Raw genomic sequence first — 22968 nt, 5'->3', positions numbered from 1 at the left:
TTATACCTTTACATCAACTATTTCAAGCATGCTTCAGGCAAACTACTGTTGAAAACTTCAACCATGCCTTCATTACCTCTACACTTGACTATTTCGAAGCTGTCCTAGCTAGCCTCTCATTTGTCACAATCCATAATCCTGAATTAATCTATTCCATTGTGGCTCATATCCTGCTCAATTACTAATTGCTGAATGCTGAAGGTGGCTTCCTGTTTGGTGATGCCTCCATTTTAAAATTCCCATCCTGATTTGCAAATGTAACAAAGTCCCAGCCAATAGTTAACCACCTCCAAGCTAGCAATGCCCTGAAGTACCTTACTTGTCCCATTCCGGTCCTCTGGTTCATGCCTGATTTTAAATCACTCCACATCTGTGGACCAGTTTTCAACTGCTGTCTTGATTGTTAGTTCTGGAATACTGTCTTTAAACAACCTGTTGGTCATTTGCTGTAATACTTCCTTTCGCAGCTAACCGCCAAATTTTGTTTGTTAATGATTCCGCAAGTACCTTGGAACATTTTACTAATTTAAGGCAAAATATTCATGCGAGTTGTCAGTTTCAATTTCCAAGATGAACCCATTTACCACACCTCTAATTGGAAACTCTCTGGGTTTTGTGGATTTTTCAATTCCCCATTATATCAGATCATGGATATTTTTACATACCTTTGTAGCAGATGGTACTTTAACAGGGTCCTCCTAGTTCAAGGGTAGAGACTATCACAAGAATGCTTTCAGTGGAGGTAAGGGACCAGCAGCATTATCACTAGATTATTAATTCAGAGACCCATGTAATATTCTGGGCTCCCAGGTTTGATTCCTGCCATGGCAGATGGTGGAATTCAAATTCATTCAATTTTTAAAAAAAATCAAATCTGGAATTAAGACTCCAATAATGAATGCTGTCAGTTATTGGAAAACCCATCTGGTTCATATTCATCTCCTCTAGGGGAGGAAATCTGCTACTTTTACGTGATACTCCAACCTCTCAATATAAATGTAGTTGACTCTTAACTGTCTTCTGGGCAATTAGGTATGGGAATATTGGTCTTGTCAGCAATGCACACATCCAGTGAATGAACTTTTTAAAAAATTGTGTTGCTAAAACATGGCAAAGATAGAATCAGAACAATTAGCTCCTGCCTCATTTAAGTAACTTGAATCATGTGTACACAATGGCAACTTGATTTATATACACACTCAAAGAACATTTACATTATGAGAAAGTAATCAATTCCACAAAGAACAAATTAGACTGTGTACATGAATTTCTGCAGAGGTTCTTTCACTCATCAACAGTAAGGTCAGCGTTAAGAACTATTGAAAAAGCTGTCGTAACGGTATTATGACAGATTATCCCACAGTAACTCTAGTCACCGTTTTAGCTCGTTGTATGGCTGTGATATGGATGAGAAGCCATAGTTATTTTATTACTCCCAAGGCAGCAATGCTTGGCTTCAGTGCAATTTCTTCCTTCTCTGTTAAATTAGCATCTGTAATAAAAGAAATTCTACGAAATTTACACTTACGACTGATCATGCTTCATGTTCTCCTATAATTGTAATCCTACATGAATAGCGAGATGCGCAAGGTGAAAGAAATACTTAGAACCTGACATTTGGGAAGATAAGAGCAAAATTTTCACTTAGGCCCAGACAGAATTATGGAGGTGGTCAGGCACCAAACCATTTGGCGTGCTGATCTGTGGGTACTATTCTATCCTGAGAGATGGTAGTAGTGGTATTTTTGGGGATTAGGATTTAAATGACACACAAGCCTACCCAAACTCCCACATCTGGCCAATTTGGTGAATAAATTGATGCTGGATGATGTGTTCCTGACCCTGCAGTCTATGAAACACTTTTGGCCCCAAGTCTCAACCCAAAATTCCCTCCAAGCCTCTGAACATTAAATGAGGTCAGGACATAGGGAAAAATAATGCCTACTCGGTGCAGTAGAATAGTTATTAGCAGGTTTAAGTTAGTCCGTTGAGAGATCTATCACAGATGCCTTTGGTTGCAAACATAACATTATTTATCCATTATTCATTAGCAAGTAGATCTTAGTGTCACCCTTGCTTCTATACAACCTCAGCTTTCAAATCCCAAACAACAAACAGTGAGTATTAAGTGGATCAAAATTTCCGTGAACCGAAGGAAATGCACCGGCTGTTCATCTCCCACTTCTGTTGGAATTAGTAAGAATACAGTGTCAACAAAGTAATCATCTGAACAAACATATTAAAGCTCAGTAAATATGTTGTTAATTCCAGTTTTAGGAGATGACTCCACTGTCCTCATTAAATCTATTAATGAATCAATAGCAATGACAGGAAAGGGAAAATTGTAAAATGAAAATTACCTAAAAGGTTGGTATGTGTTATTTCCCCCTATCAACAGTCTGTAGGTTTCCTCTGGAGATATTTTTAAGTAAATTACCTGGTGGAAACAAAAGTTGAGCGTGAGGGGGTTTAGGAATCTTATTTCAGCACTTAATGATAAGTTTTAATTATGATATTCTGCTGTAGTTTTGGCTTGAACACACATTGTCCAAACACTAAATATCCTAGGAAGCAAAACAGATCTTTGTATCTTCAGAATAAAGTTGATCAAAACGAGCACTCCTTTTAAAATTCCCTGGTGAATTAAATCTTTGGGATAACTCACATGTATCGAATGTTAGAACATAAGCAACCATTGTGCAGTTACAAGTTGCGCAACGTTGTATATGTCTACCTAACGAATTAGAAATAATTTGTTGAAGATCGCAGTTTACTTTGCAGTTTACTCTACAAGGATTAAAGTGAATAAAACCAGGCTTGGAGTTACATCACAACACATGGTCAATCATGTTGTATTCTCCATCCATTCATTCTAGAGTTAATACATTTTAAAAATCCAACATAGCCTTCTACACTGGGGCACACTTGCTTTTGTCAGATCCCATTTCCTAAGCAGCGTTGCTTACTCTGCCAGACACACACTCGACTATCTCTGGAGCCTGAGCTCAAAGGTTTGTAAGATTTTAACAGTACAGTAAATTAACAAAACAGACATTTAAACAAGCATAAAAATACTCAAATGCAGAAAGTACACATTTTTTTCCTCCAGACTACAGCTTAGACCAATATCTTTTCATGTTATGAACAGGAAGTCAGTGTTAAATACAAAAAATTTTGCAGGTAAATTAAGTCTTGTAGAAACGTAAAATGAAAATGAAACAAAAACAAAAACTGAAGAACTCAGCAGGTCTGGCAGAGTTAACATTGAGTCCTTCAGTGAAGAAGTCACTGGATTCGCAACATCAACTCCATTATCTCTCTATAGATGCTGCCAGACCTGCTGAATTTTTCTGCCCATTTCCATTTATGTTTCATAGAGCTGTACAGCATGGAAACAGACCCTTTGGTCCAACTTGTCCATGCAGATTAATATCCTAATTTAATCTGGTCCCATTCATCAGCATTTGGCTCATATCCCTCTAACCCTTCCTATTCACCATCCATCCAGATAAGTTTTAAATGTTGTAACTGTAGCTGCTTCACCATTTCACACAACACCCTGTGTGTGGAAAATGTCACCCCTTAGATCCATAATGAGTGCTTAATTCTGCCAAATGGAACTCAAAACAAAAGTGATAATGTCTGTCTTGTGTGGGTTTTCTCTTAACATGAAATGCTCCAAACACCAATGCAAAATACACAAATTATCTACCAATAAAAGTATACCAAAACATTTCTCTATGTACTGTATAAATACAAAGACAGACAGACTTGCATTTATACAGCATCTTTCATGACGACTAACTGTCTCAAAACATGTCAGAGCAAATGAAGAATTTCTGAAGTCTAGTCCCTGATGTTTTTAGGCAACACAGGATCCAACATTTGCACAAGCTCCCACAAACAATAATCTGATTTAAAACAAAAATCGACTATTAGAGGGTATTTTGTTGATGGAGGAAAGTAAATTAGCCAGGATGCCAGAAAAACACACCATTCTTCTTGAATGGCTGTTTCAGATTTTTTTAAGCAGTTATGACAGTAGCCTCAGATGTTCAATGCCAAATCTAATACTTCCTTTACTGACAAGAGTTATCGAGATCCTAATTTATCAAACACTGGGAAAATACTGTAATAAAAGGGAGAACTGGTGAATTCTACAATAAAACAAAAAATTGCAGGTGCTGAAGATCTGAAACAGAAACAGAAATTGTTGGAGAAATCTAGCAGGTCCAGCAGCACCTATGCAAAGAAAGCACAGTTAATGTTTTGGAGTCCAGTGACCCTGCAGGGCAGAAGGGATTTCTGTTTCTGATCAGCTCTAAAGTTGCTCTAAGCACAACTTCCCATACAAGTATCTTAGACTCGCTGTACAACCCAACAAAATCATATGAATCAAGTGTTTGTGGTTGCAAGACCAGACTGCGAGTATTTTGTGGTGTCTGTGCTCTTATCAATCTGTACAGGGGCTTCCTCCCAGTGACCATGTTTGAATAAAAACAAATGTATACCCGGTTAAATTCCACTTGAAATCTCTAGATTGCATGCTTAGAATTTTTATTTTGATCTGCTGTTAACTTTGTTGAATGTTACGTTGTTGCATTCCAATTAAATTCCAGATGTTAGAATAATCAGTTCTTGACAGGTTGCCATTATTGGTAGGGTATACTCATGGCAAAAAAAATCTTGTCAAACATCATTACCTATTTTCTCCTTCAAAACACGCTCTACCATGTTTTTAAAAATTTTATCACGCACGTGTCAGTTTAGACAGGACAATGTAACTCACAAAAGTACACTCAAATTTTCAAAAAAAATAAAAACAGGAAGTGCTGGGAGTATAAGGATCTGGCAGCATCTCTGGAGAGGAGTTCAACTCAATGTTTATACGTGATTCTTGCTCAGCATTTTCTACTTTTATATAAAAACTGGGTGCTTGTAATGAGTATTTGATTTATAAAAGGTTTAAAATACTGAATCCTGGACTACAACATGCTTGAATCTTAAAACCAAACAATGTTTAATTGTATTACCTTTTAAATTTACGTTTGAGAAGACAATGTAGTTGTGCTAACAGACACCTATTTATAAGGGAACTACATTGATTTGACGAATAAAGTCGAAGTCTTCGGTTGGGGGCACAGAACTGTATATAATGCAGATCTCATTCAAGGGAGACTGGCTTTTTGATGCTCCTCCTGCTCTTGAGGCAGTGAGAGTAAGCAAGTTAAATGCCTGCCTGCCACCTACCCACCTACCCACCCACCATGTTCCAGCACAACTTTACCAGCTAAAACAAAATTGCTGGAAAAACTCAAACAGCAGATCTGGCAGCAAGTGGTCAGAAATCAGAGTTAACATTTCGGTCCAATGTCTCTTCCTCAGAAGAATTTTACTAGCAGCTGGGATGGCATTGGACCATTGATTTTAAGTTAAGGGCCACCAAGTCCTCAAAACGTCAACATCAATGCCACCAAGACCAACATCAACACTCTCTTCACAGCCTCTACAGCGCTGTGTCCCCTGCTGTGGTCGGCCTTTGTTGATCCCCAAATACTGGATGCCTCGTTAAGGTTCAAACATGGAGTATTAGCTGCGGTGCTGCTAATACTCAAGATTTTCCAGTAAATGATTTGATAACACCTGAAGTAGGACTTCCTGTTGTTGAGAAGCAGAAATCCTACTTCCAGCCTACTAATGGCTAATGGCTGTTTGATGAAAATTGACCTTCCAGATTTGTAGCTCGGGGTTTGGATGAGGTTGTAGAATCTCTCACTGAGTCAGTGTGTCTGACTGCAGATGTTTTGTCACTCTGCTAGGTAACATCGTCAGTGCACCTCTGGTGAAGCACTGGTGTTCTGTCCCACTCGTTACTTATATGCATCGGTTTGCTGGGGTGGTTGGCATCACTTCTGGTTCTGTTTTCAGTGGTTTGTATGTTGGGTCCAGTTCAATGTATTTGTTCCGGCTGGAATGCCAGGGCTCCAGGAATTCCCTGGCTTGTCTCTGTTTGGCTTGTGCTTTTATGGATGTGTTGTCCCAGTCGAATTCATGTCCTTCCTTGTCTGTGTGCATTGAGACCAGCAAGAATTGGTTGTGTCTCTAGGTGGCTGGTTTGTGTTCATATACCCTTATTGTCAGGTTTCTTCCAGTTTGGCCTACGTAATGCTTCTCAGTCCTTGCAATGGTGTTTTTACATTACGTTACTTTTATTGGTTGTAGGTAATGGGATCCATTACATTTGTCAGTAACTGTTACAGGATGGTTGTTGGTTTTTGGGCTACCCCGATACCTAGGGGTCCGAGGAGTCTTGTGGTCATCTGATGTGTCATTGATGTACGGTAGGGTACCTACTGTGTCTGGCCATGTTATGTCTTCTTGCTATGATTTATTGTGACAGTCACCCTACCGTACATTAAAGACATTTTAGAGATGACCACAGGCTACTCAGACCTCTAGGTATCAGAGTGGCCTACAAACTACAACCACCTTGCGATAGCTACTGACAAATGTAATGGACCCAATACCCACAAATCAATAAAACTAACATAATATACAAAATACCATGCAAGGACTGCAAGAAACATTACGTAGGCCAAACTGGAAGAAAACTGGTAATAAAGATATACGAACACCAATTCTCACTGGTTTCAATACACATGGACAAAAGGTGGGCACTAATTTGACTGGGACAACACATCCATAATAGTACAAGCTGAACAGAGACACAGCAGGAAATTCCTGGAGGCCTGATGGCGCCATGACCTCCGGTCAGCAATACAACATCATCACACCAGCTGCAGATAGTTCAGAAGGCAAGTGAATGCTTAAACAGAACCCTGCCAGTTGTTTTGAAACAGTCATGCCAATTATTTGTATTTTTCAGTTTCTGCTGCACTATTTAAGAGTAGAATAAAATGTTTAGAAGTGCTTTATATCAGCTATAACAAGGTGGCACATGAGGAGAAAACAAAAAAGACTCTGCTACAGTCCATGGCTGTATGTAGTAATAGATTCTACCAGTGAAAGTGGCAATGTCAGTATGCTTCCGGACTTCTTTTATAAATATATTTGAGCCTGCTGTTTAAAAAGAAGATTGAGCAAGTCTTTAAACATGGATCTGGGAAAACTTACTGACCTTTGTATCATCCCTCTGATACATAACTTCCCGAATGAGACTGCCAATTGACTGTAAAATTACTTTACACTGTCTGGTGGGAAGGTGGCAACTGGCAGTCACTAATTGAATATCCATTGCTGATTTGCCAAGCTGAGGTGGTAGGGGCAGGAATGAACAGACTATACACTTTCCATACGCTTCCTTCACCCTGTCACAAGACAAAACACACCGCCCTCTGCATTTCTTCTGTGCAGAAACTAGAAAGCATCAACTCTGCTGATCATTCCATCATTCATTTATCCCTGTTCTTGACTGCCCACCTTTGACCAATTCTGCGCAACTGTTCCATATAATTTTCCTTGCAACTCTCCAAAACCCAACTTCATTCTTGTCATACTCAGCATCATCCTAATTTTAGTTCTGGTTTTATGATGCTCTCATCATTCATCTAGTACGATTATCAAACTTACCCTCCTTCCCCATCCAATTTGCTTATCGTTCTGTTTATTATTTCGTTCAAATCTTTTTCATACATATGTTCAAGACACTCATTTTCTTCACTCATTCCAACAAAGAAAATTTTTAACCACAATACTTAAGTTGAAAAGGCAATACTACTGCTGTAGAAGATTAATTAAGCAATCCAGATTCTAATTTGGCTGGCCCTGGGCAAAATGTATGACAGAGATGGAATCATAACTGCTATTTGCAGTGCAAGTTACTGTGACTGAACAATTCTTGCTCTAATTTCCCCACAACATACCCACACAAAAAAAATACAATTCATAGTTCTTCCTTTCATTTCTAAACCTTCCCTTCAGCAGAGAATACGTTTGGGTAGGATTCCACTGGTCTCACTTAAAGGCTAAATTTAAATCCAAGTTTTAATCTGCTGTGAGAAATTCTACTACAAAACTCCACTACAGATGGCACAGTAACATTACATGTTCTTGCCATTCAAGACAACCAACTGCTACATTGACTACCTACTATCACAACCAAATGCTCATTTCTTCATGAACTATACTGAAAAAAGGTGAATAATCAACTGTAGTACTCCAAGTTACAAAAACTGTGCATATGAAAGCCAGAGAGCGAGAGCTAGAAAGTGTGTGCATTTTACTTTGCATATTCAAAGTATTTAGCCAGGTTAACAGAATGGTACTACACCATTCAAACCAGAAACGCCCCAGTACCAATTCCTGGCATACGCCAAGTTAGGTTACACTGACATGAATTCAGCAAGAGAAACAACATGTCACAGTATCTCTGCACAGGAAAGTAAATGTATTTATAAATAAAATCACATTTCTGCCCTCGATTCATATTTGGTGACTCTGTCGACACATAAGGACAAGATCAATCTAGGATGCGATGTCACTCAGCAGTCAAAAAACTGGAGAGTCTTGTTTAGGTGAAGGCTGGAAAAATGGTCATTTGATTAAAAAAAAAATGGAAAAGCCGACCAGTCTTTGCATTCAGCACAGGTAGACAGAAAATTCCAGCGTCTGCAGGATACATAAGTAAATAAAATTTGTAATAGTGAAAGAGATAATATTTTAAACCAACTGTACTCCTATGACAGATTCTCTGGCATTTGGATACCTAGCTGTTGTTGGCACTCACAGGAGTCAATTTATGATTCCTCAGCATGTTGTGCAAAGGTACAGATTATTAAAAAGGGAGCAAAGATAAACTAAGTAAATATATGCACAAGTGGAATTTAGAATCATAGAATGGCTACAGCAAAGTAGTGAGCTATTGAATCCATTTTGCCCATGTGAATTCCCTTTGAGGGCAATTCAACAAGCTTTCTCCCTGCAAATCTTCTCTTTAGATACTTAGCTAACTCATTTTTGAAAAAATTAGAAATTCTAACCTGTACACCCAAAATCATGGTCAATATTTGTCAAGAAAAGCAGGGTTTATCCTAACACCAGCCTCCTGGGGAATCCCACTAATCACCCTCTTCCTGTCCAAAAAAGAACCATTCACCACTTTAGTTTCCTGTCATGGGCTAACTTAATACACATGCTGTCACTATCCCTTTCATTCAATTGGCTTCAACATTGCTGACACTCTTTCACAGCTTATATGGCATCAACCTAACCATGTGGAAAATTGACCAAATGTCCTGTAGACATAGAGTAGGACAAATCCAGCACGGTCAATTACCCCATCAGTTTCCTCATGATCATCAGTATAGTGATGAAGGAGGTCATCAGTGCTATTAAAAAGAGCACTTGCTTAACAATAACCTGCTCACTGATACCCAGTTTGGGTGTTGCCAGGGCCACTCAGCTCCTGGTCTTATTATAGCCTTGGTCCAATCATGGACAACAGAGACAGCAAGAACTGCAGATGCTGGATTCAGAACCAACACAGTGTGGAGTTGGAGGAACACAGTAGGTCAGGCAGCAGAAGGGCATAAGTGTCCCTCTAATTTCCCCACACAAAAAAAATACAATTCATAGTTCTTTCATTCACTTCTAAACCTACCCTTCAGCAGAGAATATGTTTGGGTAGGACTCCACTGGTCTCACTTAAAGGCTAAATTTAAATCCAAGTTTTAATCTGCTGTGAGAAATTCTACTACAAAAATCCACTACAGATGGCACAGTAACATTACATGTTCTTGCCATTCAAGACAACCAACTGCTACATTGACTACCTACTATCACAACCAAATGCTCATTTCTTCATGAACTATACGAAACATCGACTTTCCTGCTCCTCTAATGCTGCTGACCTGTCGTGCTCCTCCAGCTCCACACTGTATTGACACAGACAAAAAAGGGCTGAATTCCAGAGGTGAGGCAAGAGTAACTGTCCTCAATATCAAGGTCACATTTGACAGACTGCACATCAAGATGCAGTAGCAAAATGGAGTTAATGGGAATCAAAGAGAAACCCTTTCCACTGGGTGGAGTCATATATGGCACAAAGGAAGATGGTTGCAGTAGGTACAGGTCAGTCATTTCAGCTCCAGGACATCCCTGCATGAGTTCTGCAGGATAGAATGTCCTAAACCCAACCATCTTCAGCTGCTTCAATGATCTTCCTTCTATCACAAAGAAAGAAGTGGGATTTTCACTGATGCCTGCACAATGTTCAGCAAATTCACGATTCCTCAGGTACGGAAACAAATGCAAGACCTAGACAATATTCAGGCTTAGAGTGACAAATGGCGAGTAACACTTTCGTGGCACGAACACTATGCAATGTCCATCTCCAAAAGAAGAGAATTTAACAATCTCTTCTTGACTTTCAATGGTATTACTATCACTGAAAACCCCACTATCAACATGTTGGAGGTTACGATTAACCAAACTGAACTGAACTAAATCACAAAAGTAGTATGGCTACAACAGCAGGTCAGAGGCTAGGAATCTTGCAGCGAGCAACTCACCTCCTGACTCCCCAGAATCAATCCACTATCTACAAGGCATAAGTTCAGAGTGTGATGATGGAATACTGCCACTGGCCTGGACGAGTGCAGTTCCAAAAAAAATGCTGAAGGAGCTGGACACCATCCAAGACAAAGCAATCTGATTAATTGTTTGTGGACATAGTGCCTGGCACTCTCACTGCCAATGATGAGCAGAAGCACTAGTACGTACCATCTCCAAGATGCACCGCAAAAATTCACCAAGGCTGCTTAGGCAGCACCTTCTAAACCCACGACTACTATCACCTAGAAGGACAAAGGCAATAGAAAAGATGGGAACACAGCCACCTGCAAGTGCGTGTCCAATTCAAACACCATCCTGAACTGAAAATATACCACCATTCCTCAACGGGTCAAAATCCTCGAACTTCCTCCAATATACTGTCAATTCTGATATAACGCAATGTTGTACAAGAACGGAACTATCTTGTGTTACAAGAAAATCATGCAATAGCCGCAGCTCTTAGACGAATGAGACTGGAATTGAGTTATCACTAAAACATGTAAGGAAAGTTTGCATACTACAGTTAGTGGTCTGAATTCTTGAATCGTGTTAAAGCCAATTTGCAAAGAAACATGTGTTATAGCAAAACTGACTGTAGTTTATTGGGTATACCTACAGCACAGGGATTGCCGTAGTTCAAAAAGACAGCTTACCACCTCCTTAGGGGCAACTATGGATGAGCTATAAATGCTTGTTGAGCCACTGATACCTACATGTCATGAGCAATTAAAAAGCCCTACATCAACTGCATTACCTTTAGCATCTTCTGTTATCTCATTGAGAAGCTCCAACTTGTTAAATACAACCTTCCCTTCATAAATTAACTTTGTCCTATATTATTGTTTCTAAAAATGTTCCCAGCCCTCAGGTTAAACTGATCTGTAGCTATCAGGATGATCCACGGACCATTTTCTGATGCAAGGACATAACATTTTCAATTCTGGTTGGCTGGCACTACCCGTTTTGTTTTAGGATGGTAAGATGATGGTCATATCAACTTTTAAAATTTTTCCAAATGACTTACATTTTCCACTATGATTTGCATTTCTTTTTACTTTTGTTAAAATTGCTACAAAGTACTTGTTTAATACTTCAATCATACCCCTACCTCTATGCACGAATTCCTTTGTCTGTCCTTAATAGGTCATATTCTCCCTTTTTACCCATCCATGTACTATCTATCTATCTACTGAAGGCTTACAGTTTCTCACTTACATTGGCTGCCAGTTTTTTCTCATATTCTGCCTCACTTTCTGTATTTTCAGCATGGTTCTAATTTTAACATCTGTAAGAACTGTTATATGCACTTCTCTTTTATGTTACTCTTTGCATCATTAAGGTGCTCTGGCTTGTATGCCTCATCGTTCCTCTTGTAGGAATGTACTCTGCATCTTAATTTAAAGGCAGCCATTATTCAGTTACAATTTTTCTTGTCAATTTTTGATTCCAAATGTACTTGGGCTAGGTCTCATTGAAGTTATCTTTACATAACCCCTTTACTTTTACTCTGTATTTCTCATCTTTTACGACCTCATCTTACAACGATCACCATCACTTAAATATTCCCTGCTAGCACTTACTGCACTTGACCTACCTGATTTCCCAGAAACTGTGCCTGAAAATGTCTCCTTTATTAGATCAAAAATATATACAGATCCAGTGAAATTTATTAATTACATTCATGAAAATTTATGCCCTCTACAGTATATATTTACATAAATATACACTAAGATGCACTAGAATAGTAGACGTACCACATTAAAACTACCCTATAAATTTGTGCACCCGTCTAACCTCCCTCCTAGTATGTTCATCTATATCTTTCCAATTAGTGGTGGTGTATGTAATACATCCATTAATATGTGATATTGCTACTATTTCTAAGCTTTAACCAAAAAGATTCTGCCTTTAGCCACTCTTGGACATCCTCTCTCCAGCACAATGTTTGCATTAATCAATATTATAATAACCCCCTCCTTTCATAGATGCAAGGTGTTCAGCAAAGACAAGAAGAATTTGGTTCCTAGTTCAGACCTTCTTTGAACCAAGTTTCTTTTGTCACCACACCATGATTATGCATTAGGTTATCATTTTACCAAACTTATTTTGCAAAACTGTCACTTTCAGATACATGTACAGCAAACCTAATTTAGAACCCATTTGCTTTGGTCAGAACTAATAACTTGATATTACTTACTCTAAATCGGTCTATCCAATTTCTCTCTGTACCATGTGTACCCAGTTTTCCTCCCGCCCCCACCCCCGAACTATTACCTTCTAGTCGCAACATTCCTGCTAAATGAATTTAATCCCTCCCCAAAAACACTAGCAAAAAAAAAAAAGTGACAGATAAAACTCATTGGGTTTCTGTTCAAGCGTAACCACTTCAACCTAGACAGGACAGAACTAATGCAGATATTCTAGGCACTTAAAACTCTCTCTGCTTCAACACTTCAATGACATGTTCAAATGTTCTCTTCTTCGTGTTTATGCTCACTAGCATATGATACCAGTGGTAATCTGAAGATTATTAATTATGGAGGTCCAACTTGCTAGTCTTTTTCCTAACTCCCTAAAATTTGTCTGCAGAATAACATATTGCTCTACGTGGACCATGGCCACTGGTGGTTTTCCCCTCCACCTTCAGTAAACTCTGGGGCCACTAAGTGACATCATTTATTCTGGTGCCATGAAGGCCACAGATTACCTCTGGAATTACGTTTACTTCTGGAGAAGCATTTGTCTATTTCCTCAAGTATCAAATTCCCCTTCACTATTGCTGGAGAATCTCAGCAGGTTTGGCAGCATCTGTGGAGAGAGCAACAGAGCAGATTCTAAAGCTCTGAAGAAGAGTCTTACCGAAGTTAATTTTGTTTCGTTCTCCAGAGATGCTGCAAATGGGATGTGTACAGTTATGTATTTTGAATGATTGACTAAAATCTAAATGAGAACACAGTATATTAATAATGTAATAATTTTCTGCAAATGTAATTACTTTTACAAGTAATTACCATTCAAATCTTTTGAGAAGAGCAGCAGTAACATTAATAAAAAGGAATGACTGACTAAGCAGTTAAATGTAGAAAGCAATCCTCTAGTATAAATAAACACAAGTAATTTTAGCGGTCACAAGGCAAAAATTGGAGATTACAGAAGTTTAAGTATGTACAATTTTTTAATTATGTAGCAAATAGTACATTTTTTTACTCCAACCTTCCAATACAAGTGGCTATATTTAAACAATCTTTCTTGCCATATGCATCCTTTTCCATTCTCTCAAATTTTCCTCTAGCTACAAAATTTCACTGTCAACTGTCCAATTTATAAACTAGTTGTAAATAGACTCAATCACTATTTTACAATCCTGCCTGGAAGCACAGAATTGAAGAAGTTGCCATGACCAGAATAGTAATTTAAACTAAATTCAGAACCAAAATTCCAGTCTACATTAATATAGCATGCGGCTGGTAAAAGGGATGGAATCTATGTAGTTCAATGAACCACTCCCACCTTGCATTACAATCACAAGATTTTTCTGGGGTAACAAAATAGTCCAGGTATTTTGGACCAAAAGGAATAAAACAATCCTTGAAACTCATGGCAGCTCATTTAGCATTGTTATACTGCTCTGGAGTTATTGAGAAGAGTTTATATTCAAATACTCAGAAGATATGGAGTGTTCAATAAAGATCATATGCAAATGCCAATATTGCCACTTGGTAAAGCTGAGGGAGGTATAACAAGGGGAGGCGATGGCCTAGTGGTATTATTGCTAGACTATTAATCCAGAGACCCAGATAACATTCTGGGGACCTGGGTTCGAATCCCACCATGGCAGATGGGGAGTTCGAATTCAATAAAATGTCTGGAATTAAATATCTAATGATGACCGTGAATCCATTGTTGATTGTCAGGCAAAACCCATTTACTAATGTCCTTTAGGGAAGGAATCTGCCAGCCTTACATGGTCTGGCTGACATGTGACTCCAGACCCGTATCAAATTTGGTTGACTCAACTGTGCTCTGGGAAATAAATGCTGCCTAGCCAGTGACGCCCTCATCCCGTTAATGAGCAAAAGGAAAAAAAAACACATTCAGCAAGCAATCAAGGCTAAAATCTCAAGCTTGGACATCCGTGTTCATGCATTTCCTACCCCTATCTGCACAAGTAAGAAGATTTTTAAACATGTCTTATTTGAAGTTACAATTCTATATTTCTAGATTACTTTAAAAAAGTGCCACAACAAACACTGAAGTGCCTTCAACCACCTGCAACCATAAGCAAATTCACAAAAAGCAGCTATGTTCAGTCATCTGTAAACAGTTGTATGACAACTAATATAGTTCAGAACCCCAAAGCTAAGCAAAGCAAAGCAATCTTAAAGGTCTTGAATTGTAGATAAAGAGGATTATCCTGTTGGAAAATATTGCCCGAGTGCTCAATGAATGTCAGGAATTATTTTAAGCATTGCACAAAATTATGAATGAAACCGACAAACAGCCATCCCTTTTCTGGTTCGTGGCCAAGATGCAACCTCCTCAGTAGTTTTCCTTCCCCATTCGTTGTGAAAATGTTACATTTCCTAAGCTACCTATAAAGATGAAGGAGGAACTGACCACAGTTGTTTGGAAAAGCTATGTAAAACAATATCTCTTGCAATTTTCTCTTATAAGAGAGATAGGCAAATGTGGACACTGGGCCACTGGAAAGAGAGGCTGGAGAAGTAGTAATGGGGAAAAACAAGGGCAGAGGAACAGAATAAGTTTTTTCACATCAGTTCTCACAGTATGCCAAAGTTATTGGGGGGGGCAGAGACGAATGAAATGGCCATCGCTAAGGCGGTGGGGTTAGGGAGTCTGAAAGGTCTGAAGGTTGATAAATAGATCGATGACACACCAGAGTTCTGAAGGAGACAGCCAAGGAGATCGTGCAGACATTGCTAGTGATCTTTCAAAAAAATCACTGGAGTCACGCAGGGTTCCCACTTGACTATAGAATGGCTAATGTAACACCCCCGTTTAACAGAGGGAGGTATAAGACAGGAAATTATAGCCTGGTTAGCCTGACCACATTCAACGATACGATCAGAGGGTCCATTATTAAGAACAAGACTGTGGAGCAGTAGGAAGTGCATGGTAAAATAGGGCTGAGTCAGCATGGCTTTGTCAAGGGGAGGTCATACCTGACAAATCTGTTAGAATTCGGACATGGTAATGAGCAAGTTAGACAAAATAGAGCCTGTGAATGTGATCTATTTAGATTTGCAGGAGACCTTTGACAAGGTCCACACAGGAAGCTGATAAATAAGCTAACAGACCATGGTGTTAGGGGGAAGGCACTGACATGGATAGAGATTAGCTGACTGGCAGAAGGCAGAGACTAAGATTAAAGAGTCTTTTTCAGGATGGTAGCTGGTGACTAGTGGAGTTTCATAGAGATCAGTTTTGGGACCATAACTATTACACTAACGATCTGGATGAAGGTACTGAATTTATAGATGACAAAGATGCATAGACAGACAAGTAGTGTTGAGGAAATGACGAGGCTGCAGAAGGACTTGGACAGGGTAGGAGTTTGGGAAAAGTAGTGGCAAATGGAATATAGTGTGGAATAACGAGAGATTATGCACTTTGGTCAGAAGAACAGAGCCATTGACTATCAACTAAAACAGGAAAAGGCTTTGGAAATCTGAAGCACAAAATTACTTGAGTCCTATCTTAGAATTCTCAAGGATAATATGGCAGTTAAGAAGGCAAATGCAATATTCACATTCATTTCACGAGGGCAAGAATACAACAGCAGAAACACACTGTTGAGTGTGTATAAGGCTATGGCCAGCCCTCATTTGGAATATTGTCAGCAGTTTTAGGCTATGTAGGAAAGAATGTGCTATCCTTTGAGGGGGTCCAAAGGAGGTTTACCAGAATGATCCCAAAGTCGAAGGGCTTGCCACATGAGGAGGAGTTAAATATTCTGGGCCTGTACTCAATGGAGTTTAGAAGGATGTTGGGGGGATTTGATTGAAACCTACAGAATGCAGAGAGGACTGGATAGGGTGGATGTGGCGATAACATTTCAACTAGTAGGAGAAACTAGGAACTGACAGCAAAGCCTCAGAGTGAAGGGAAAGCCCTTTAAAACTGAGATAAAAGAGGAATTTCTTCACCCACAGGGTGCTCAGTCTGTGGTGCTCATTGTTGATGAGGGCTGCAGAGGCGACATGATTGAATTTAGAGAGTTTTGAGAGGATTTGTAGCTCAGGTTGAGGTTCTGGATGTGAGTTTGCTCGCTGAGCTGGAAGGTTAGTTTTCAGACATTTCATCACCATTCTAGGTAACATCAGTGAGCCTCCGACGAAGTGCTGGTGTTATGTCCCACTTTTTATTTATATGTTTAGGTTTCCATGGGTTGGTGATAACACTTCCTGCGTTGGTGATGTCATTTCCTGTTCTTTTCTCAGAGGATGGTAGATGGGCTCCAAATCAATGTGTTTGTTGATGGAGTTCCAGTTGGAATGCCATGTTTCTAGGAATTCTCATGCGTGTCTCTGTTTGGCTTGTCCTAGGATGGATGTGTTGTCCCAATCAAAGTGGTGTCCTTCCTCATCTGTACGTCAGGATACTAGTGATAGTGGGTCATGTCGTTTTGTGGCTAGTTGATGTTCATGTATCCTGGTGGCTAGCTTTCTGCCTGTTTGTCCAATGTAGTGTTTGTCACAGTTCTTGCAAGGTATTTTGTAGATGACGTTCGTTTTGCTAAACGAATGTCATCTACAAAAAAAGAAAAAAAAAAATTTGCAAGAACTGTGACAAACACTACATTGGACAAACAGGCAGAAAGCTAGCCACCAGGATACACGAACATCAACTAGCCACAAAACGACATGACCCACTATCACTAGTATCCTGACGTACAGATGAGGAAGGACACCACTTTGATTGGGACAACACATCCATCCTAGGACAAGCCAAACAGAGACACGCACGAGAATTTCTAGAAGCATGGCATTCCAAATGGAACTCCATTAACAAACACATTGATTTGGAGCCCATCTACCATCCTCTGAGAAAAGAACAGGAAATGACATCACCAACGCAGGAAGTGTTATCACCAACCCATGGAAACCTAAACATATAAATAGAAAGTGGGACATAACACCAGCACTTCGGAGGCTCACTGATGTTACCTAGAATGGTGATGAAATGTCTGAAAACTAACCTTCCAGCTCAGCGAGCAAACTCACATCCATCATTGAATTTATTTAACACACAGAGATAGATACATTCCAAGTTAGAAAGGAGATCAAAGGTTACAGGGAGGAAGTAGGAGAATGGGATTGAGAAACACATCAGACATGATCAAACGGCAAAGCAGACTTCATGGGCTGAATGACCCAATTCTGCTCCTATTATCTTATAGTTTCATGGCTTAAACACTGTTTAAAACACACCTACTAATATTAACTGAACCAACATAACTCTTGCATTTCATTTCAAACAATATCAGGTATTAACATGCCACAGCGCTTCTTTGAAATGATTACATATTTAAAAATGGATCACACAACACTTACCGAAAAGGATCCAATTAGGACTGCTGCATTTGCTAGTTTCTTCTGATCACAACCTGTGTAATGAACTATTTTCTTCCTTCCCATGGTAAACGACTACAATAAAAACAAAATGATCACAATGCAACTAAAGCTAGATGTAGTAAGCTAAGTGACAAACGTTATCTATAATTTAACACTGTTTGGAACATGTTGCCTTATGTCGACAATGCACTTTTCAATTTTGCTGGAAACAGCATGTCTGTTTTAAAACTAGCTAGGTTAATTAGTCAATTTCCCTGGTGATGTGCAAAGTAAATCACAATAGCTTATCAGCGGGGTGGGGTGAAGGGATAATTGGATCAGAGGCAACTGGCAAATGTAACTTGAAAATTGCAATACTCCATCAATACATCATGAACAGAGGTACAGTCTTTCAGATGAGAGGTTAAACTGAGGCTTGATCCAGGGTTTTTTTTGGGCGGGGGGGGGGAAGCGGGGAGAAGAGGTGAGGACATAAGATAAAAGATTATAGTATTACATCTCGGACAACACCACTAGAAGGCATTATTATTTCGCTATAACAATGTTATAATGCTCTTTGATTGAATTTTCTACAATACAACAGCAACGACAATTCAAAGATATTTAATCAGCTGTTCATTTGCTTCATGGTGGGTGTATGGCAGTTGTGAAACAGTATTTAGAAATTTAATTCTGCGCTATTTTTCTTTGTTTTCAGAGTATATAACGCAGTCCCCATGTTAAAATTATCTACTATAAAAATTGAAAACACTGGAAATATTCAAACAGGTCTGGCAGCAACTGTGGAAGAGAAACAGTTAACATTCCAGACCATGAACTCACAACAACATTATTAAGATCATTAAATTATTTTGTGCTATTTTGTTCTGGTCCTTCAGAATTAGCTCCTGACACTGACTGCCACAGATATGCCCATTCATGGACTGCTGAATTATGTATGAAAGGTTTCCTAGCTCCCTGTAGATAGATGACTAGATGACACCCTTCCAACTCTTCAGCAAAGGCCTTCAGCGCAGCTCTGGAAAATTTTGAAGCTCATCTCTGCCCTATTGGACCATCCTACAATAGGAGGCCTTGCTCACGCTCTTGTAACTAACCAGCCAGAATGCATTCCTCCATCTTAAGAGGCACAGCCTGGTTTTATGTGATGTCAGCCTCTCCAATTTTGCAGAAGCCCTTTGCTAAGATGTGCAGCAATTCAACAGATGCTGCATTGGACATAAGGTAATTAGGCCAATGCGACAACCAAATCTGCTTCTAAGTCATAAAATGTTATAGCCTCTATCTTCTATAAATCACTTTTGGGCTGAACTGTATGCTAAAGGTGAATATCAGTGCTGGGAATGAGGCTCATGATTAGATTAAATTAGATGCCCTATAGCGTGGAACCTGGCCATTCGGCCCAACAAGTCCACACCACCTCTTGCAGCAACCCACCCAGACCCATCCCCCTATAACCCACACACCCCTGAACACTATGGGCAAATTAGCATGGCCGATCCACCTAGCCTGCACGTCTTTGGACCGTGGGAGGAAACTGGAGCACCCGGAGGAAACCCACGCAGACATGGGGAGAACGTGCAAACTCCACACAGACAGTCGCCCGAGGCTGGAATCGAACTGGGGTCGCTGGTCCTTCTTCAGAGGAAAAATTTTTAAATGGGAAAGAAACACCCAAAAAGGCAAGGATCACTACTTAGCAATTCTGAAATTAGCCCATATCTAATTACTGTATATTTACAATGACTGATATGGACATCAGACATCCCCTTATGTCAAAACTGGGATGCCAATTCATCCTAATATAATAAAATGTGAGGCTGGATGAACACAGCAGGCCAAGCAGCATCTCAGGAGCACAAAAGCTGACGTTTCGGGCCTGGACCCTTCATCAGACCCTCTCTGATGAAGGGTCCAGGCCCGAAACGTCAGCTTTTGTGCTCCTGAGATGCTGCTTGGCCTGCTGTGTTCATCCAGCCTCACATTTTATTATCTTGGAATCTCCAGCATCTGCAGTTCCCATTATCTCTGCCAATTCATCCTAACTTGCATAATTTAATACTGTGGATTTGCAAAACAAGACCAAATCAATATTGCTGGGGAGGGAAATGTTGCTGAAGCTTTTTGTCTAGCACTCATCAGGACAAACAGAAGAACGTTACACTTCAAACAATCACACCAATTCATACTGCAGGAGAAAACGATGCTGATTGGTTGGCAAGCTAAATGTGTTTGCTAATTGCTATCTGCTGCTGAGAAAGTAATGGTTTTCTGCAAGGTCCCCTTGCTCCTGAGCAATTACCATTCACTTCTCACTCCACATTCAATTTTGTGTGATCTCTACAACCTGCAAGTCTGCATCCTATCAAAATGGCCTGGGCTTGCACCTGGGGCAAGAGGTTTCAAGAACAATCGTTGGGTATCTTTCGAGTCAAGATGATTATCTAAGATAAAATATAACAATGAACTGAAAATGCTGGAAATCTGAAACAAAAACACAAGTCACTGGAAAAATATAATAGGTCTGATAACATCTGTGGAAAGAAAATAGAGTTAATGTCTCTAGTCAGGAGGCCCTTCTTCAGAACCGATAGCTAGGAAAAGGTAGTATATATGCTGAAGATAGGAGTAGGGGGAGGAACGAGTGGATAGGTAGAGATGGTGCCCAAAAAGAAAGAAAACAAGAGTTAGGAAGACAAAAGGGTGGACAATATAAGCCTAAGGAGAAAGTAAAACTAAAAGCAGATCGTAGATAAGTTAGCTGCGCTGAAAGAGCCCATGTTATGGCAAAGCTAGGTATGAGAGAGTGGGTTTAAAAAAAGGAAAAAAAAAGTGATAAGGTTTTAAAATTACTGACCTTAATATTAAGTCCTGAAGGCTACAGGAATCCCAAACAGAAAATGAGAGGCTGTTCTTTGAGCCTGTTCTCTAAGCCTCACTGCAGTGTTACAGCAGGCCTGAGATAGAGATGTTGGTCTCGGAACACTGATGCGTTCAGGTGGCAGGCAACTGGAACCTCAGAGTAATTTTGTGGATACAAATGCAGGTGCTCTGCAAAGTGTTTGCCCAACCTGCTTTTTGTCTCCCAAGGTAGAGGAGACAATATTTGTAAGCAGCAAATACAGCAAACTAGATTGAGGGAAATGCAGGTAAATCGTTCCTTTACCCTGAAGGTGGGCCTGAAGCCTTGGATAGCAAGGACGAAGGGTGCAACTAGACAAGTGTTACAGAATATGTCCCCAGTAACAGTCTCCTACAAGTGGACACCAATATTCCTTCAGTTCAAATCCTCAAGGTGCTTCTTCTTTCTGCTGGGGAGCATCTGCCCTGACTGAGCTGGGAGAAAAAAATTTACCTGTTTGAGAGTCTGATATCGGAATTTGGGTAGGGACTGACCCAACAAAATTGATGATAGGACAATCATGGCCTTGATACTTGCAATGGCCACTGATACCGATAACAGACATCCTCTAGATCACTGATTCAGACTGTCAATGCATCCTTCCTTGTGTAATTGTGTGTTGTGGTCACTTCAGCCTGTCCTCCCAACTCATAGATAGGATATTTTATAGCAATAGTAGTTAGTTTGACTCCTGCTTTGAGGTGACTTCTGTACAGTGTCCACACTTGAGTCCACATTTTAAAAAGGTAGGAATCATGACCACACTAAGCCATGAGTTTGGTTTTAGTTTTGATGTCACAACCTAGGAACTCTAGCTTCTTCAAACAGATTTCAGGTAATACTTTATCAATGTTTCAACAGTACTGTTTAGCTTTGAATCACTTCAGACTTCCTCAGATGTATGGTATGACATATACCATTATGTTTAAAGTTCTTGTTCTACAAAACAGTTGCAATATTACATGTCCAAACAGTTACACAAATGCACTTCTAACTACATTTGCACATTGTTTGCCTAAATTAACTCTAACACTTAAGGATGCAATAAGCTTCTTTTAATAATTTTACTAGAAAGCATTCTACAAACTTTAAGCACCAGTATACAAGACAAAAATAGACATTAAAGTCCATTGGAATCTGCTGCAGTTTATTCGTCACCTTATGTCATCTAATAACTGAACTGTACTAATGTTCCATTATTGGAAACTAAAGTCAATTATTCCCAGGAGCTGTAAATGCAGTCTGACCTTCTGCATATGCATGTTTGTTATTTAACAACATGCTCGATTCTAAAACAACTCAGTACATACTATTGATCTAATCCTACATATAGAAGTATTTATCACCAACACTAAACAAGCACCATTTTCAGACTAAGAGCTTTGATGCATTAATGTTCCAAACTTGCACATACAAGGCAGTTAGCTTCTACCAACAACTGCTGTACATTATAGAAGGGTCTGGGATAGTAACTCAATTTGACAGCAGGAACCACAGCCTACTCGGAGTTCTAGTTCTAGTTTCAGAGTGAAACACAAGATTTCAGAGAGTTTCTGATTCTTTTACTACAATGACTGATAGGTCACAAAGGCAACAGATCGAGGTCAAGTCAGTTTCATGCTAATCGTTTAATGATAATGCTTAACTTGTTGGGGTAGATGTCAAAGTGATCTCACAATCAGCCCTTGATTTTAAAAAAATGATGATATAGTGCACTTCAGATAGCTCATCAAGATGGTAATGCTGGATCTCAGTTAACAAATCTGCAGATTGCAGCTTTTCAAAACAGAAAAAGGTAGTGGAGGCATTGCAAAAAGGTTGGAGTGGAATCAAGGTACAGTGGGAAGAGATCTTTCTGTATCTGGTTACCGTCTAGTTAACCCAAACGGTCACACTAAC

General features: G+C 39.5%; 1 protein-coding gene across 6 annotated transcripts in view; it reads right to left on the bottom strand.

Moving 5' to 3' along the window:
- Window positions 1-22968, bottom strand: part of LOC125451001 (dual specificity protein phosphatase CDC14C-like) — a 109737-nt gene that overhangs the window by 52059 nt on the left and 34710 nt on the right. For all 6 annotated transcript variants that reach the window (XR_007247193.2, XM_048527599.2, XM_048527597.2 and 3 more), the window contains exons 4-5: window positions 18147-18239; window positions 2361-2437 (exon numbers count right to left, since the gene is read on the bottom strand). Coding sequence is in view for 5 of the 6 variants with exons in the window: in XM_048527599.2 (XP_048383556.2) it covers window positions 2361-2437; window positions 18147-18239 (170 nt within the window). In the remaining variant the exon portion in view is untranslated. The remainder of the gene's footprint in view (window positions 1-2360; window positions 2438-18146; window positions 18240-22968) is intronic.

The sequence above is a fragment of the Stegostoma tigrinum genome, chromosome 3, assembly GCF_030684315.1.
Source record: "Stegostoma tigrinum isolate sSteTig4 chromosome 3, sSteTig4.hap1, whole genome shotgun sequence".
Taxonomy (NCBI): Eukaryota; Metazoa; Chordata; class Chondrichthyes; order Orectolobiformes; family Stegostomatidae; genus Stegostoma; species Stegostoma tigrinum.
This window is presented reverse-complemented; position numbering and strand designations above follow the sequence as displayed.